We start from the raw sequence: 18,116 nt of genomic DNA, 5'->3' as shown, positions 1-18,116 counted from the left end.
GTGTCAGAAGAGTGTCGGGCTGGTACCTCTCAGGTCCTGGAATAATGGACTGGGCAGGGCCAAACAATAGCAAAATATTTTATTATAAGTGCATAACAAAGGCCAGGTCCTTGTGCTGGTCCTGGATCTTTGGTTATAAAAGGATTTAGGCCCAGAGTAGGGGAAGCCAGAGGGGCTTTCTGGGACCTCTGCCCCCTTCATGCCTCCCAAAGGACACCTACCCCTTGCTCTGTGGCCAGCGGCACTAGCCTCGGGATCAGCATGTGGAGGGCTGGGCCCCCAGGGTTCAAAGGATGAAGTGGCTGAGGTGGCATGGGGAGGAGGTCCAGGTGCCACGATATACTGGGCGGGGGGGCAGGGGGCATCAGGTTTGGAAGAATTGTTGGTCCACCTGGGTGCTGAGTGTTCCACTGGTGGTCAGCGTCCTGCTCACAAACTCCTGGGTCACATGCCGGGTAAGGGAACCACCTGCCTCCAGGTGCTGGGACCCCAGAGTTAGTCCGTCTATTGAGGAAGAGTATATTGAGGGACCCTACCTGTGTCCCTGCCCCTCCATCCGTAACTCTGTGTTCCCACTAGAGCCACGATCTCCTGTGCCTCTGTGACTCACCCATGAGGAAGGGCTCGGTGGTACTGGTGTGGGTGGTAGTGATGCTGCTGTACTCGCCTTGCAGTGGGTGCTGGAAGAGCCCAGGGTGGCTGCCCAGCTGTGGAAAGGGGCCTGGAGGGGGCAGACAGGCCAGTCAGAGGGTGGTGCCAGGAGAAGGCATGGCCAGAGAAGGGCTGGGGGTGAAGAAGTGGGCAGGTGCTTACCTCCATCCTGAGACTCGATGGTGATAATGCCCTCACGCTCTGGCCCAAAGCCCTCAGTGGTCCTGGCCTGCACCTTAAACTTGTAGGGCACATTCTCACTGAGTCCGGGCACTGTCAGCCGGCTTTCAGGGTTGTCTCCATCCACCCGGAATGTGGTGGCTGTCCCTGAGTAGGGAAGATGGCCTTCAGTTTCTGTGGCCTCCTTTCCACCCCTCCCTTGGTCACCCCTGCTTCCAGGTACAGCAGTACCTCCTCCTTGGGCCATCTCACAGGTCACCAGGTAGCCAAGGATTTCACCATTGGGCCTCCGTGGCCGCTCCCAGCTCAACTGCAGTGATTCAGGGCTTAGGGCCGTGAACACCAGTGGGCCTGGGGCACTGGGGGTGCTCAACGTGAAGGTGGAGCCTGGGGGCAGGAGGAGGATGTCAGTTTGTGGGCCAGGTGCAGGGATGGCTGGGAGACTGTGGGGGAGGCAACTCACCTGGCAAGGGACAGAGTGGGCTCTGTGGATGCACCTGTGATTCAATGGTGATGACTCCCTCACGCTCTCGGCCCCAGCCCTCTTGGCTCTGGGCCCGCACACGGAACACGTAGGAGTGATTGGGCAAGAGGTCTTCTACCACCACGGAGGTTTGACTGGGGTTGGGGATGTTGAGCTGCTGTAGCTCACCTGTGGGGTGGGGGAAGACAATGGAGTAGCTTTACTGCCACGCCTGGCCTCATCCCCCTTTCCCTAGGCTGCCATCAAGACCTGGTCATCACTCACTCAGGACTGGGTACAGTATGATATGGCTGGTTGTTTAGGTTGTGCACTATATGAGATACATATAGCCAGGTGCGATTGCTCATGCCTGTAATCCTTGCACTCTGGGAGGCCAAGGACAGTGGATTACCTGAGCTCAGGAGTTCGAGACCAGCCTGAGTCAGAGTGAGACCCCCATCTCTAAAAACTATTTTTCTGGCTACTTGGGAGGCAAGGCAAGAGAATTGCTTGAATCCAAGAGTTTGAGTTTGCTGTGAGCTACGATGCTGTGGCACTCTACTGAGGATGACAAAGTGAGACCCTTGCCTCAAAAAAAAAAAAAAAGGGTGCCTGTTGCTCAGTGGTTAGGGGCACCAGCCATATATTCCAGGGCTGGTGAGTTCCAACCTGGCCCGGGCCTGCTATACAAACAAAAATAAAGCCAGCTCGGTGCTTGTGGCTCAAGCAGCTAAGGCACCAGCCATATACATCTGAGCTGGCGGGTTCGAATCCAGCCCAGGCCCACCAAACAACAATGATGGCTGCAACCAAAGGTGGGCATTGTGGCAGACGCCTGTAGTCCCAGCTGCTTGGGAGGCAGAGGCAGGAGAATCGCTTGAGCCCAGAGGAGTTTGAGGTTGCTGTGAGCTGTGATGCAACAGTACTTTACCCAGGGCAACAACTTGAGGCTCTGTATCATAAATAAATAAATAAAGCCAGGCATTGTGGTGGGTGTCTATAGTCCCAGCTACTTGGGAGGCTGAGGCAAGAGAATCACTTGAGTCCAGGAGTTTGAGGTTGCTGTGAGCTATGATGCCATGGCTCTCTACTGAGGGTGACAAAGAGACTGTCTCAGTTAAAAAAAGGAAAAGAAAAAGGTGCATAGAGCCTACAGGCCTGCAATTCCATCTATGTTCTGGCCAAATCCTGTGCCCTGGCCAGGGGCCCAGGTTATGCTGCTTCAGGTATGTCTGCCCAGAGCAGTATCTTATCCCAGTTAATCATCAAGGCCCCCGCAGGTCAAGGAGGCCTTGTTAGACAAAACCTAACAGAGGAGATGACCAGGGGAGAGCTCTAGGGAGGTGGATGAGGAGAGGGTGGGGTGAAAGACTCAGAAAGGCTGGTAGAGGTGTTAGTGTCCAGGGCATCTGACATAGGTGAGGTGTCCCTGTGTATCACCCTAAGGCCAACCTTGCAGGGCTATACCCTGGGTAGCATCTGTGTCTCACCGCCATTCAACAGCTGGTATTCCACACTGTATCCCTGCAGTGTGTGATCACACTGTGGCTCCTGCCAGCTCACTTTCAGAGATGTGGGACCCAGGGCAGAGAACACCAGGCGGGTGGGTGTGTCAGGCACACCAGAAATCAGCCGGGAGTCTGGAGACAGGAGGCCACAGTTAGCCTGAGGCAGGGGCTGGGGTCTCAGAAGGGAGTCACAGTGCAGCCCTGTGGCGTCCCTCTCAGCTAGCATGTCTAACTGGCTAGGCAGCTCACTCACCCTGTCTAGGCTGCCTAGTATCTCCCACACATCCTTGGAATGAGTGTGGGCCCTGTGAAACCGCCAGTCCCCATGCCCCTCCCCTTAGCTGGCCTGGCTCCCTCCTGTCCCCATCCATCCCCAGGAAGGGTAGAGAGAATGTTAGGCACTAGCACTGATGAGAGTGGGCAGGGAGTTAGCTCCTGGGGTGGGCAGGGGTCCTGTGGATGGAATGGAGGGTGAAGCAGTAGATACAGGCAGTATCTGTCATGGTAGTTGGATGACATGGAGCAGGACAGCCACCCCTGTACTACCTGGGCCCCATGAAGGCGCTGCTGGCTGCCCTGCCAGGATTATAGAATCTCGTGAGCCCCTGGAGCAAGGGAACCCCTTCACCTGAGCCTGACTCCGGGGCCCCAGGGCCCAGGACAGCGGAAGCCTGCTCCTCCCATGTTCCCAGATGGGAGGGAGGCCTAGGGCAGGACAAAATGAGAGTGAGAAGAGCAGCAGGTGTGTTTGGAGGACAGGTCCTGCGGGTGGCAGGCTGCCTGTGCCCCCTGGAGCTGGGAGACAGCATCCTGGTGGAGGTCACTCACCATGGGAGGAGAGGGAGGTGAGGGTGGAGTAGTCCCTGGGCAGCGAGGCTGAGTGTGAGTGTTCCGTGCGTGTCAGTGAGTGGTAGTCCCGAGTAAGGGTGGAAGATGTGCTCAGCCCTCGGTGGGGCAGGTGTGGGCTTAGATGGGTGCCATAGGCTGTGTTGGTCATCCTGTGCAACGAGTTGGCACTGCCTGGGAAGGCAAAGTCCATCCGGCCGTTCACCAGGTGCTCTGCAGGGGGAGAGCAGGGTTGGTCACTGTCAAGACTGCACCTGACCTGGCCCCTGGAGGCAGGCTGAGGTCCTGCAATTGATTACCCTCTGGGGGATGCTGTGTAAATGTAACCAGTCTCTCTCAAAGCACTTGGGGCAGAAGCCCCACGTCCTCTGGCTTGCCACTAGGGACAGTCTGAGCACAGCTGGCTCCAGCAGGGAGCCAGCTGTGCTCAGACTGTCCCACTACTGCCCCTGCAGTCAGCCTTGCACTGGGGAGGAGCCAAAGCTATCCCTCTAGCCCTTTGGGGTCCTTGAAGTCTACTTAGGTACCAGAGAAGACTCCCTACGCAGAACCGACTCCTCGATTTGCATGTTTGGGGCTGGATAGACACTGTCATGAGGGTCACTGCCTGTGTAGGCAATTCTGGCTGGGGAAGAGCCCAAGCGCCTGCCCTGGGGGTTCCTTGGCAAGCCCGCCTCTGCAGCTGTATGTCCCTGGCAGGTCAGGACACCAACACGGGGCGCCAGGCTGAAAATGAATCCCAGAGGCACCGCCGGCGGGCGCGAGTGATCCTCCGGTGCGGGATCGCGAAGCGGCGGGCTAGCCTGTCACCTCCGGGGGGCCCGGGCGTTGCGCTGCGAGGCAGGCTGCCGCCCGCGTTCCCCGCACCCGGGTGGGCGCCGTCGTCCGGGAGCCCCGGGGGCGCCTCGGCGGCGTCGGAGAAGCGCCCGCTGCTGGCCGACAGGCGCGGGATGAGCTCCGGGGGCAGCCGCCACGTGACGCGCCGCAGGTCCAGCTCCTCCCCCAGCAGGGGCTCGAACTTCCAGCCGTCGCCTTGGGAACAACGAAGGGCCGCGTTGGCACCGCCAGGGGGCGCCCGGGGCAGCAGGGCCAGGCGGGCGGAGGCCGGCGGCGCGGCGAGGGGATCCCGTACTCCCGGCGCTCCGTCGTGCGCGTTGCGGACTGGGAAGCCCAGCGACAGGTGGGGCCCTGTCCTGCTGGAGCACTTCCGTGAGAGCCACTGCAGCCCTGGATCAGCCAGAAGGCCTAGAGAGCCTGGGCGCTGTCACCAGCCGTGTAGTCTGTCCTATGTTACTAACCGCTGTATCAGTCTCCCGTTTGTACAAAGGGCAGCACAATCTTCCCCCTGCTTGCCTCCCAGAGAAAGTTCCAGAAGCCACAGAGTGCTCTGAAGTTAGTTTTCAGAGCTCAGTGGCAGCTGAACTAGGGCTCCTGATTCCTACCAGCCACTCTTTCATTAACACTAAGGCCTGTAGGGGCAACTGTGTGTGCCCTCGGGGGCCTTGAGGCAGCCTGGGAAGGGAGGGTTTTCCACTCATGGCATTGTGTCATTAGAGATCAGAAAAGTGAGGCCCAGGGAGAGTAAGCAATTTATCTGATGCCTCACAGCAGAGTTGAGAGCTCTTTGCGCCACGTTATGCCAGGAATTATTGCCTTGGTGCTCCCCTGACCTCAGCCAGGAGGCTGCTCAGGGATCCTGGGCCATGCCTGGCCTTGTGAGGTGGCCTCATTGTCCTGACTCCATGGCCTAGCAGGTAAACCTTCAAGTTGCAGAGCTGTTTCCGTGTGGTCTCCTATGCATGAACCCATGTGTCTTTGCATGACAGACACAGATGTGCACACCAGTGCACTTGTCTGAGGCTGAGAGGGGATTTCTAGTCTTGATCTCCATGCTCTGTAATCAGCATGTTCCTTTGCTGTCTTTGGATGCCACTGGCAGCCCCACCATATACCCAAGACTCCCACCTTCCTCTTCTGGACCGGGGGCCCACTCACCAGTGTCATCAGAGACGCTTGGCCTCTGGCTGCTGGCTGGGGAGCGCAGGACGTCATCACTGTACATGAGGAAGTTCTCATAGTCCTCCCTACCCTGGGCGTCCACAATGGGGATGTCGGGGATGATGGGAACTGCAGGGTGGGGAGAGGTGAGCTGCAACCCAGCTGTGGCCCCTTGCCCACCCTCACCATCTGCCCTGCACCTTCTTGCTCCCACTCACTGGACATGGGTCGCTTGGGCTGGGTGGCCAGGTTGATGATGGCCTCCCGTTCGGGTCCCCAGCCAGCCCCATTTCTCGCCTTCACTGTGTAACGGTATGGCTGGGACTCGCGAAGGTTCTCAATGAGTAGCATCCGGTTCTTGGGATTGTCAACCAGCACCTTCTTCATGGGCCCAATGGGTCCTGGGGCAGGGAGAGCACTTCAGAGGAGTAGCCCAGGTTCCAGCCTGGTCCCTGCCTAGATGGCACTCAGGGATATGCAGTCACCTGTGGAGCCCTTAGAGCTTCGCACAACTGGCTTAGATGAACATCACCAGCTTTCCAAAGAACTCACCACTAAGTGAATGGCAGAGCCAGGGCTAGGCTCAAGTTGGCTACACTGTCACCTCTACTGATGTGTCCAAGGTGCTTTCACATGAGGCTTGCACAAGAGCCGAGGGCATGTGCCAGGTGCTGTCCTCACCACACTGTGCTCACTGTTGACATCCAGACCCCAAATGCACTTGCTATTGAGGAAGCAGAGGTGGTGGCAGCTGAACCCTCACCATGGCTGCCCTCAGGAGGAGAAGATAGGATTGGACTCGGGCTCCGCGCCCATGGTATGGTGGTTACGGCACCAGCTACATACACCGAGGGTGTCGGGTTTGAACCCGACCCGGGCCTGCTAAACAATAATGACAACTGCAAGAAAAAATAGCCGGACACTGTGGCGGGCACCTGTACTCCCAGCTACTTTGGAAGCTGAGGCAAGAAAATCGCTTAAGCCCAAGAGTCTGCAGTTGCTGTGAGCTGTGACGCCACAGCGCTCTACCAAGAACAACATAGTGAGACTCTGTCTCAAAAAAAGAAAAGGTGGCACCTGTGGCTCAAAGGAGTAGGGCACCGGCCCCATATGCTGGAGGTGATGGGTTTAAACCCAGCCCCGGCCAAAAACTGCAAAAAAAAAAAAAAAAAGGATTGGGCTCAGGGAGGCTGAAATTTGGGGAAAACTAGGCTGTGCAAGCAGAGGGTGACAGTAGAGTGGAACCGCCTGTTGATGCTGGAAGTTTGTGTGACATTAGCGGAGAACAGAGGACTCCCACAGGATGCACCACCTTGGGAAAACAGAGGACGAGTGTGCCAGCCACTCTTAAATGAGTTCTAAGTGGATTGTAGGCTGGGTGTGATGGCTCACACCTGTAATCCTAGCACTCCAGGAGGCCGAGGTGGGAGGGTTGCTTAAACTCGAATTTGAGACCAGCCTGAGCAATAGGGAAACCCTTTCTCTACTAAAAACAGAAAAATTGGGCTGGGTGAGATGGCTAATGCCTGTAATCCTAGCACTCTGGGAGGCCAAGGTGGGTAGACTGCCTGAGCACAGAAGTTACAGACCATCCTGAGCAAGAGTGAGACCTGGTCTCTAAAAAATAGCCAGGCATTGTGGCGGGCACCTGTACTTCCAGCTACTCGGGAGGCTGAGGCAAGGGGATCCCTTGAGTCCAAGAGTTTGAGGTTACTGTCAGCTATGATGCTGTGGAACTCTACCCAGGGTGACAAAGTGAGACTCTGTCTCAAAAAAAAAGTAAAAAATAGAAAAATTGACCAGGTGGTGTGGTGAGCACCTGTAGTCATAGCTACTTGGGAGGCTGAGGCAGGAGGATCACTTGAACCCAGGAGTTTGAGATTGCTGTGAGCTAGGTTGATGCCATGGTACTCTAACCTAGGCAACAGAGGGAGACTGTTTAAAAAAAAAAGTGGATTATAGTGCCTAGGCCCACATCCTGTTGTTTTAAATTTTGTTTTAGTTTATTTGATACTGAGTCTCACTGTTACCCACGCTAAGGTGCAGTGGCCATTATCATAGTTCACTGCAGCTTCAGACTCTGGGGCTGAAGGGATCCTCCTGCCTCAGCCTCCTAAGTAGCTGAGACTATAGGTGCATGCCACTACACCTGGCTAATTTTGTTTTTAGTGTTTTATAGAGATGGGAGGAGAGGGAGGTCTTGCTATGTTGCCCTAGCTGGACATCATCTTTTGGCTTCAAGCAGTCCTCCCTTCCACCTTGGCCTCCCAAAGTGCTAGGATTATAGGCTAAGCCATCACACCCAGCCTGCATCCTGTATTTGCTAAATCTGGCAACTCTGTCTATTCTGGCCTTAAGAGAACAATATAAAACGAGCCACCCTGTTTCCCCCTCAGCCTGTCACTCCTTGCAGGTAGGTAATCCCACCCATCCTGTGGACTTCTGGGCTTAGAAAGCAGCCCAGCCCAAACTTATAGGATACCTCAGGACAATGGGCCTCAAGTGCCCTGCACAGCAGGTCCAGGAGTGACCCAGCGTCCCAACTCCCCTCCAGTTCTTTTGTCCCCTCCCGTTCCCTGGCTGCTGTCCCTGGGGGCTGGAAGGAAGGGTTCAGTTCTTACGGTTGTCCTCGTTGACCAGGCCATAGCAGACTTCATAGGCTGTGATCTCTCCATTGGTCTCAGCCGGCTCGGCCCAGCTCACCTGGGTCACCGTGGAAGAGACGACATTGAAGGCTAGCCGCCCCGGCTCACTGGGGACTGGAGGTGGGACAGGAAGAGCACTGTCAGTGGCGAGGGAAGGATAAAGGGAGCACTGGGCACAGTGGCATCAGAGTAGCCAGGGGAGTGGCATGAGGGGATGAATGTGGCAAGGCCTCACCTTCCTGGTGGGTGCGGCAGGATACCAGGGAGCTGTAGGGCCCTTCGCCTTGGGCCCCGTAGGCGCACACCTTCATCTCATAGTCACAGTATGGGTACAGGTTGGTGAGCTCCACTGAGGGCACCTTGCTGTCGAGCAGGTGGGCGTCTGATTCAGAGTCACCCTGGATCCAGTACTTCACCTGCTCCCAGAGGTTCTGGTCAGTGGGGAGCAGCAAGCACCAAAGCCTCTTGTCCCTCCATTGAGCCCCACCCTGATTGTCCCCTTTGCACAGATGAGATCACACACAGGGCTGGGGGAGGGGGCAGTTGAGTGCTCTGCCAGTTCACACAGCAGGGACAGCAGGGCTGGGCACAGCAGGGGTCTCCTGTGCAGGGGAGGTGGGGGCAAAATGTCTGAGAAACTCAGGAATGGGTCTCCTCTCTTTACCAGTTCAGATGGGATCTCCCTCTGCCCACTCATGCTGGGGTAGCCCACCTCTCCATTATCTTCCTGTCACGATCCAACACTCCCAACCTTACCCTGTACCCCATCGGCTTGCCAGAAGGGGGCAACCAGTTGAAATGGATCTTCCGGGACCCAGCAGCCTTGGCATTGGCGTTTTGTGGGGCTCCCAGGTTACCGTGGAGGGGTAGGGTTGATGACAACGTCTGGCTCACGAAGTTCCGATCCAGTTCATCTACTGGATTAGGTCAGGCGGCTCAGACACCCCCTTCGCCACAGGGGGGTGCCAGAGACCCTATTAATCTTCCAGGCTCCCTCACCCAGAGCATTCAACGGAGACCTGCCTCCCAGTGTCTAAAGGGGGCTGCTGCCTCCGCTGATGCCATAGAGGGAATCATGCTAACTTTGGCAGAGGGCCCAGGAGGGTCTCTGGGAAAGAGGAAGAGGGAATTTGTTGGCCCCTCCTGTCTTGGTCCCTAAAAGAATATTTGCTTCATACCCCATTCTATTCTGTCCTCTGAGTATCTCCCTCCTCAAGGATCACAGACCCACCACACCAAAGGCTAAGGACTGATAATAACTGGGTCAAATGTCTGCCTTTTAGGCTGAAGGCAAAGGTCTAGAGTCTAATGTGGGGGCTCCTGCCCTGTGGCCACGTGATCTTAGCCTGTCTTGTTGAGAGTGGGCTGCTGGACAAAGTGCAGGGTGCCTAGTTACATGTGGATTCAGATAAGCATACATTTTTTTTTTTTTTTTTTGGAGATAGAGTCTCAAGCTGTCCCGCTATGTAGAGTGCCATGGCGTCACAGCTCACAGCAACCTCAAACTCTTGGGCTTAAGCAATTCTCTTGCCTCAGCCTCCCAAGTAGCTGGGACGACATGTGCCCACCAAAATGCCCGGCTATTTTTTTTTGGTTGTAGTTGTTGTTGTTTGGCAGGCCTGGGCTGGATTTGAACCCTCCAGCTCTGATGTATGTGGCTGGCACCCTAGCCGCTAAACCACAGGCGTTGAGCCAGCATACACTTTTCTTTAGGATAAGTATGTCCTAAATATCGCACGGGACATTGTACCACAGATATATCTGTTGTTTATGTAAAATTAAGATTTTTTTTTTTGAGATAACATTTTGCTTTGTTGCCTGGACATGAAGGCAGTGTTGTCTTCATAGCTCATTGCAACCTCCAACTCCTGGACTCAGGTGGTTCTCCTGCTTCAGCCTCCTGAGTAGCTGCAACTAAAGGTATATGCCACCATGCCCAGCTAATTTTTGATCCTCCTGTCTCAGCCTCCCAAAGCATTGAGATTACAAGCCTGAGCCACTGCACCTGTCCTGAAATTTGGTTTTAACTGGGTGGGCATGTTTGTATTTGCTAACTCTGGCAGCCCTAGTTGAGAGGCCTGCCCTCTCCCCCTACTTATGCTGACTCCAGGCTCTACCTACCTTCATCCCGGTCCCCAATGATGATGGTAGCTAAGTGGGGCTGGCCCAGGCGGGCCCCAAACTTGGGGTTGCTGAGTTGGATGTGGAAGCGGCGAGTCTGGTGGCCCCGCAGTAGAGAGTCTACCTCCTGCAGCTCCAGGATCTTCACCTGCAGCTCTTTCCAGGTCTCCCCAGGGTGGAACAGCAGCTCTCCCTCCACAGGGACATAATCCTGGGAGGGGAAGGGATCAGGGTCAGAGAAGGGCTGGGGATGAGGTGACTGAGAAATCAAGAGTCTCCTAGAGGGACACACAGTGTCACGGCCACACATTCTACCCAGCGTCATGGAGGCTGCAGGGTCCTTAAAAATAGATGGTCATATGTGGATGCAAAGTGACTCCTGTTTACACAGCACCTTCTGTGCAAGTAAGGTATAGATATTAGTGTTCCCATTTTACAGATGGGGAAACTAAAACATGCAGAGGTTAAGAAACTTGCCCAAGTTCAACACAGGTGGTTGTGGTGGGGCTGGGATTTGAACTAAGGTGCAGAGAGAGACAGGGATGCACCACAGAGACAGTCTCCTACACAGGCAGGCAGTGAGCGGAGCAAGGATTTGCAGGTGTGACCCAGGAAGAAAGAACTGTCCCCCACACTGTGGCTCTGCAATTGGGGTTCAGCCCAGCCTAGGCACTGCCTGCCGGGTGGGGTGCTGCCATCAACTTCAATACCCCTGAGCTTGCTTTAGCTTCCCAGGATATGGGGAAGAGAGGCGGGGAGAGGAAGGGTGGGGAGAAAGAAGGGAGGGAGGGAGGATCTACTGCAGCTGGGAGAAAATAACGTTCCCACAGAAGACCACTGGGTGGCGCTTCAAAGTAACATTTCAATTCCAATTCCAGGTACAGTGGTAGCTGCCCAGGGCCACCGCTGGGGACGCCAAACCCAAATGCTGCTCAGCTCAGAACAGAGGCCTGCAGGTATAAGCTGATGTGGATACTTCAAAAATGTCAACGTCATGAAAGACAAAGCCAGGGAACTGTTGTAGATCAAAGGAGACTAAAGACAAGGCATAATTCAATGCCAGATTCTTGGTTAGTTCCTAGATTGGGGGAAAAAAGCTATAAAGGACATGAGATCTAAGTATGGACTAATATTAAGTCCTAGTATAATCCGTGTGAAGCTTTTTAAGTTTGGTAATTTTGTATAGTTACTAAGTTAGGAGAATGACCTTGTTCTTGGGAGGGATCTGCAGAAAACTTTAGGGCAGCATTTCTCAACAACCTGAGGGTTAGGACCCCCTTTTTTTTTTTATTGTTGGGGATTCATTGAGGGTATAATAAGCCAGATTACACTGATTGCAATTGTTAGGTAAAGTTCCTCTTGCAATCATGTCTTGCCCCCCCCTTTTTTTTTTTTAGGACCCCTTTTTAACAATGAAAATACATTGTGGCATTAGGAAGGCGGAGAACGACTGCTTTAGGTCTACATGATGTCTATAACTTACTTTGAATATTTCCACAAATAAAACAACCCTCCCTCCCCACTACACACACACACACAGACACACATATATAGATACAGATGTTCTTATCTATGTTGCTATCTATACAAAGGGTGAAAAAAAATTTTTTTTTGAGACAGAGCCTCAAGCTGTTGCTTGGGCAGAGTGCTGTGAGTAGAGTGCTGTGGCATCACAGCTCACAGCAACCTCCAACTCCTGGGCTTAAGCGATTCTCTTGCCTCAGCCTCCCAAGTAGCTGGAACTTCAAGCACCCACCACAACGCCTGGCTTTTTTTTGGTTGTAGTTGCCGTTGTTTGGCAGGCCCAGGCTGGATTTGAACCCACCAGCTCTGATGTATGCGGCTGGAGCCTTAGCCGCTTGAACTACAGGTGCCAAGCAGAGAAAATAAATATTAACAGTTGGGGGAATCTATGTAAAGGGTAAATGGGGCCAGGCACGGTGGCTCACAGCACTCTGGCAGGCCGAGGTGGGTGGATTGCTTGGGAGTTTGAGACCAGCCTGAGCAAGAGGGAGAACCCATCTCTACTAAAATGATAAAAACTAGCCTGGTGGACGGTGCCTGTGGCTCAACGAGTAGGGCGCTGGCCCCATATGCCGGAGGTGCTGGGTTCAAACCCAGCCCCGGCCAAAAAAAAAAAAAAACTAGCCTGGTGTTGTGGTGGGGACCTATAGTTCCAGCTAATCGGGAGGCTGAGGCAAGAAGATTGTTTGAGCCCAAGAGTTTGAGGTTGCTGTGAGCTATGACCTACAGCAAAGTGAGACTCTGTCTCAAAATAAATAAATAAAAGGGTAAATGGGTGCTAATTTTATTAGTCTATTTTTCTGTCTATTTGAAGTTTTTTTTTTTCTTTATAGAGACAGAGTCTCACTGTACGGCCCTCAGGTAGAGTGCCATGGCGTCACATGGCTCACAGCAACCTCTAACTCTTGCCTCAGCCTCCCGAGCAGTTGGGACTACAGGCGCCCGCCACATTGCCCAGCTATTTTTTTGTTGCAGTTTGGCGGGGGCTGGGTCTGAACCCGCCACCCTCGGCATATGGGGCCGGCACCCTACTCACTGAGCTACAGGCGCCACCCATATTTGAAGTTTTTTAATTAATTAATTAATTTATTTTACTGTCACCCTGAGTAGAGTGCTGTGGCGTCACAGCTCACAGCAACCTCAAACTCTTGGGCATAAGTGATTCTCTTGCTTTAGCCTCACCAGTAACTGGGACTATAGGCACCCGCTACAATGCACCCTACCCACTGAGCTGCAGGTGCTGCCTGACATCTTTTTTTTTGGCTGAGGCTGGGTTTGAACCCGCCACCTCCAGATATGGGGCCGACGCCCTACTCTTTAAGCCACCGGTGCTGCTCCAATTTTTCTTTTTTTTTTGCAGTTTTTTGGCCAGGGATGGGTTTGAACCCACCACCCTTGGCATATGGGGCTGGCACCCTACTCCTTGAGCCATAGGTGCTGCCCTGCCAGAAGTTTTTTAATTTAAAAAGATGAGAAATAATAAATTTTTTTTTTTTGAAATAGGTAAATTGGCTTGGTGCTGGTAGCTCAAGTGGCTAAGGTGCCAGCCACATACACCAGAGCTGGCGGGTTTGAATCCAGCCCGGCTTGCCAAACAACAATGACAACTACAACCAAAATATAGCCGGGCGTTGTAGCAGGTGCCTGTAGTCGCAGCTACTTGGGAGGCTGAGGCAAGAGAATCTCTTAAGCCCAGGAGTTGGAGGTTGCTGTGAGCTGTGATGCCACAACACTCTACTCAGGGTGATAGCTTGAGGCTCTTTGTCAAAAAAAAAAAAAAAAAAAAGGCAAATACCAAAGCATCTTTTGGACATATAAGAGAATAACCAAAATCTCTTGCATAATGTGGTGTAATCAATGGAATTTATGAACATACAAATTGTTTGGCATTTTTTTTTTTTTTTTTTGTAGAGACAGAGTCTCACCTTATCACCCTCGGTAGAGTGCCGTGGCATCACACAGCTCACAGCAACCTCCAAATCCTTGGGCTTAGGCTATTCTCTTGACTCAGCCTCCCAAGTAGCTGGGACTACAGGCACCTGCCACAACGCCCGGCTATTTTTTTGTTGCAGTTTGGCCGGGGCTGGGTTTGAACCCGTCACCCTTGGCATAGGGGGCCGGCGCCCTACCCACTGAGCCACAGGCGCCGCCCCTTGTTTGGCATTTTTACTGGGAGCTTTGGACAAGTCAAGAGAACTGTCCCTACCAGTGAGAAGTAAAGGAACACAGGGTGTGGCCCAACTGCCTGGGCCTGCTGAACACCCTTGTGTTTGAACAGGCCTATGGACCCAGTGAAGCTAGACTTTACTATTTTTGAGATAATTTTATTTTTATTTTTTTTTTAATTTTTTTAATTTCAGTGTGCTTGTTCATTCTTCTTTTGTTTGAAGTACTGTACTCCCTTTTTTGTTGATTTTCTTCTTTCTCCTGCGGTGCTGGCTGTTTTTGATGTTAGTAGAGACGGGGTCTTACTCTGGCTGACTGCTGCTCATACTGGTCTTGAACCTCTGAGCTCAGACAATCCACCCGCCTCAGCCTCCCACAGTGCTGGGACTACAGGCGTGAGCCACCACGCCCGACCAAGATAATTTTTGATGTGGATATTTTTAGTCTTTTTTAAAAAACCAAGACCAGGTGTGGTGGCTCACGCCTGTAATCCCAGCACTCTGGGAGGCTGAGGCGAGTTCAAGACCAGCCTGAGCAAGAACAAGACCCCATTTCTTTCTTTCTTTTTTTTTTTTTTTTAGAGACAGAGTCTCACTTTATCACCCCCCATTTTTTTTTTTTTTCAGACAGTCTCACTATGTCGCCCTCAGTAAGAGTTCCGTGGCATCACAGCTCAAAGCAACCTCAAACTCTTGGGCTTAAGTGATTCTCTTGCCTCCGCCTTCCATTTAGCTGGGAATACAGGCACCCACCAAAACGCCAGGCTATTTTGTTGTTGTCGTTGTTTAGCTGGACTGGGCCAGGTTTGAACTGCCAGCCTCAGTGTGTGTGGCCGGTGCCATAACCACTGTGTTATGGGTGCCGAGCCAAAATCCCCAAAATTTGTAAGCCAAACCAAGCATGTCCACTATGTGGATTTGGTGGGTCACTGATTCTGGGGCTTAGCAATTAAGGGGCATCAGCCTAGGCCAGCAACAGGTGGACATGTGCTTGAGAGGCCAGCCAGGGGCACCACCATCATGCATGGACTTGGGCAGTTGCCAGGTTCTGCTTTGTCCTAGGAACTCAATGGGATTCCCACTGGCTGCCTGGGACACACTGTCAACCCCATGGTGGAAACTTACCCGGTTGCCCTGTGCTGTGTTGTCCTGTGTCCGGTAGGAGACCTGGGACTTGCCACTGTCCAGGATGCGCCGGACGACGGGAATGCGGGCCACCTGCTCCCCACGGCTGACAGAGTACTCAGGCTGCTCAAAGAACACCATCCCACTGGCTGCAAGGAGCCCGGGCACCAGTCAGAGGGTCCTGGCCTCTGTCCCCTTCAGCTCCTGCTCTCCCTCCTGCCTAGCCCAGCCCAGAATCCAAGCGTCTATTTGGTACCCCTCACCCATCGACCTCTGCTGAGGGTGGAGGAATGGGATGAAAAATTCTTCCAAGCAAAGTTGGAAGGGCTAGAGCAGTATCCAATAGATATCGTGGACGAGTCATGGCAGAGAAAGGAGGCTAGGCAGGACCCAAGGTGGATCCTTAAGACTAGATGGAGAGGGCGGCGCCTGTGGCTCAGTGAGCAGGGCGCCGGCCCCATATACCGAGGGTGGCAGGTTCAAACCCAGCCCCGGCCAAACTGCAACAAAAAAATAGCTGGGCATTGTGGCGGGCGCCTGTAGTCCCAGCTACTCAGGAGGCTGAGGCAGGAGAATCGTCTAAGCCCAGGAGTTGGAGGTTGCTGTGAGCTGTGTGACGCCACGGCACTCTACTGAGGGCAATAAAGTAAAAAAAAAAAAAAAAATTAAAAAAAAAAAAAGACTAGATGGAGAGGAAGAAGAGGCCTGGGGCAGTGCCAGGAGGACCTGATACTTTGTGACGATGCTAACAGAAGCTCCCACTTAGTGAGCACTCACTACCAGGCACTGTGCAAAGAGAGAGAAACTGTTTACTTAGCTGTCAGGAGGAAGCAGGTGCACGCGGCCCTGTCCACCTTCCTCATTCTCCCCATTCTGACTGACCTTGCTCTTTGATGATGGTGATGTTCACCAGACGGCGGCCGAGGGTGGCAGTGCCCACAGGCACATCGATGGCCTCCACCAGTAGCTGCTTCTCGTCATCGTCCTCAGGCCGGATGAAGAGGGGCACGCGTACGTCTACCAGCTCCACACCCTCCTGGAACTCCACCATGCCCCGGGCATCTGGGTGGGGGTTGGGTATGGTTGGACATGGCCATGCAGGTGGGAGGTACAGGGAGTGATACTAGGTGCCTGTCCACCTACCCTGATCTGCAGTGAGGGTGTAGTAGCCGGGGGCCACCTTGAGGTCATGGAAGGCCCCCTGTTCCACATGTTTCTCTGTGAGCTTCAGCAGGGGCTGCTTGGCCGAGCGGGGTGCCATGAGCACCGTGTCCACAATGGTGTGGTCTTGCCTGGGTCAGGGAGTTCAGGCAGGGGAGGCGTCAGTCTGGCACATGGCTTACCCGACCCTCCTGCCTGTCCTCTCCCCATCAGAGGATAGGATGTGAGACAGCCAGACAATGCTGGAGGCCCATGCTGGCGCCACCACCCTCACCCTGCATCCTCAGCTGACCCACAGGTCCTCCCTGAGCCTCGATGTCTTCCTCTGTGGAATGAGTTTCCCCACTCTCCTCCCTGAGAAGGGCTGGAGAGCAGACTTGACCGACACAGGGCAGCAGAGATGCTAAGGGCATGGGTGCTGAAGCGAGGCCTCTACCCAGGGCCCAACCCTGGCTCTAGTCCTTGATAGCTAGGTAACTTAGGGCCAGTTACCTAACCTCTCTGAACCTCAGTTTACTCATCTGTAAAACAGGAACAGCAGCACTATGTACCCCACATACATAGTTGATGAGAGGGTCAGGTAAGATAACCACACACCTGGCTCGGCACCCGTAGCTCAGTGACAAGGGTGCCGGCCACATACACTGAAGCTGGCAGGTTTGAGCTGGCCTTGGGCCTGCTAAACAACAATGACAACTGCAACAAAATAGCAAGGCATTGTGGCAGGTGCCTGTGTTCCCAGCTACTTGGGAGGCTGAGGCAAGAGAATCACTTAAGCCCAAGAGTTTGAGGGCACTACGGCACTCTACCGAGGGCGACATAATGAGACTCTGTCTCAAAGAAAAAAAAAAGATAACCAGGCGGCGCCTATGGCTCAGTGGGTAAGGCGCCGGCCCCATATACCAAGGGTGGCGGGTTCAAACCCGGCCCCGGCCAAACTGTAACCAAAAAATAGCCGGGCGTTGTGGCGGGGGCCTGTAGTCCCAGCTACTCGGGAGGCTGAGGCAGGAGAATCGCTTAAGCCCAGGAGTTGGAGGTTGCTGTGAGCTGTGTGAGGCCATGGCACTCTACCGAGAGCCATAAAGTGAGACTCTGTCTCTACAAAAAAAAAAAAAAAAAAAGATAACCATATACCAAAGCTCTTGGACAATGCGTGTTTGGTTGGGGCTCTGGAGACTGCTGGTCTAAACCACTCTTCCTGATGGCTGTTCTTCCAGCTCTGTCACCTCCATATTGAGACCCCTCACTCCCTCCCGCTCCCTGCACAAGGCCAGGATTCGGTGGGATCTGGGGAAAGAGGACATGACCTGCTGGCCCATCTTCTTGGTAGCCTGCCTGGCATCTAGAGATGCCCCCAGGATCAGGGTCATTAACCCTGGAAAGGGCACTGAGCTGCCATCCCTGGTCCTGTGAACGGGGCTGTCACTGGTATGAGGGCAGGCTCTGTTTTGTCTGTTCTGGTCTAGGGGCTGCTTCATAGTAAGCAGGTCACGTTAGTATTTATTGAAGGAAGGTCCTAACCCATGGCAGCCGCATCCAGCCCTGCCTTCCTCCAGAATGGGGGGGTGAAGGACAGATGGGCAGAAGTAGGGCTGGCCCCCTGTGTATCTTCTACTCACTTTTTCCCAGCATTGGGCTGCTGCCTGTGGGGAACAGAGAGGGGGCCATGAGCCAGATGGTCCCTGGGGTAGAGGCTGGTCTGCATGGGGGCTTCAGTTCCTGGAGGGGC

General features: G+C 53.9%; 1 protein-coding gene across 8 annotated transcripts in view; it reads right to left on the bottom strand.

The window, feature by feature from the left end:
• Positions 1–58: 58 nt before the first annotated feature.
• ITGB4 (integrin subunit beta 4) overlaps positions 59–18,116 on the bottom strand; it is a 37,164-nt gene continuing 19,106 nt past the window's right edge. Inside the window, exons 23-41 of one of the 8 annotated variants that reach the window (XM_053569510.1) lie at positions 18,007–18,030; positions 16,370–16,518; positions 16,109–16,288; positions 15,227–15,375; positions 10,413–10,623; positions 9,048–9,208; positions 8,527–8,707; positions 8,268–8,405; positions 5,865–6,047; positions 5,644–5,775; positions 4,459–4,680; positions 3,631–3,861; positions 3,349–3,507; positions 2,785–2,934; positions 1,295–1,483; positions 1,063–1,218; positions 814–978; positions 611–721; positions 59–504 (exon numbers count right to left, since the gene is read on the bottom strand). In XM_053569510.1, coding sequence (XP_053425485.1) covers positions 365–504; positions 611–721; positions 814–978; positions 1,063–1,218; positions 1,295–1,483; positions 2,785–2,934; positions 3,349–3,507; positions 3,631–3,861; positions 4,459–4,680; positions 5,644–5,775; positions 5,865–6,047; positions 8,268–8,405; positions 8,527–8,707; positions 9,048–9,208; positions 10,413–10,623; positions 15,227–15,375; positions 16,109–16,288; positions 16,370–16,518; positions 18,007–18,030 — 3,031 coding nt within the window. In that variant the 3' untranslated portion in view covers positions 59–364. The remainder of the gene's footprint in view (positions 505–610; positions 722–813; positions 979–1,062; positions 1,219–1,294; positions 1,484–2,784; positions 2,935–3,348; positions 3,508–3,630; positions 3,862–4,458; positions 4,681–5,643; positions 5,776–5,864; positions 6,048–8,267; positions 8,406–8,526; positions 8,708–9,047; positions 9,209–10,412; positions 10,624–15,226; positions 15,376–16,108; positions 16,289–16,369; positions 16,519–18,006; positions 18,031–18,116) is intronic. The other 7 variants (XM_053569511.1, XM_053569512.1, XM_053569514.1 and 4 more) reach the window with 7 other exon arrangements.

The sequence above is a fragment of the Nycticebus coucang genome, chromosome 18, assembly GCF_027406575.1.
Source record: "Nycticebus coucang isolate mNycCou1 chromosome 18, mNycCou1.pri, whole genome shotgun sequence".
NCBI classification, from domain to species: domain Eukaryota; kingdom Metazoa; phylum Chordata; class Mammalia; order Primates; family Lorisidae; genus Nycticebus; species Nycticebus coucang.
This window is presented reverse-complemented; position numbering and strand designations above follow the sequence as displayed.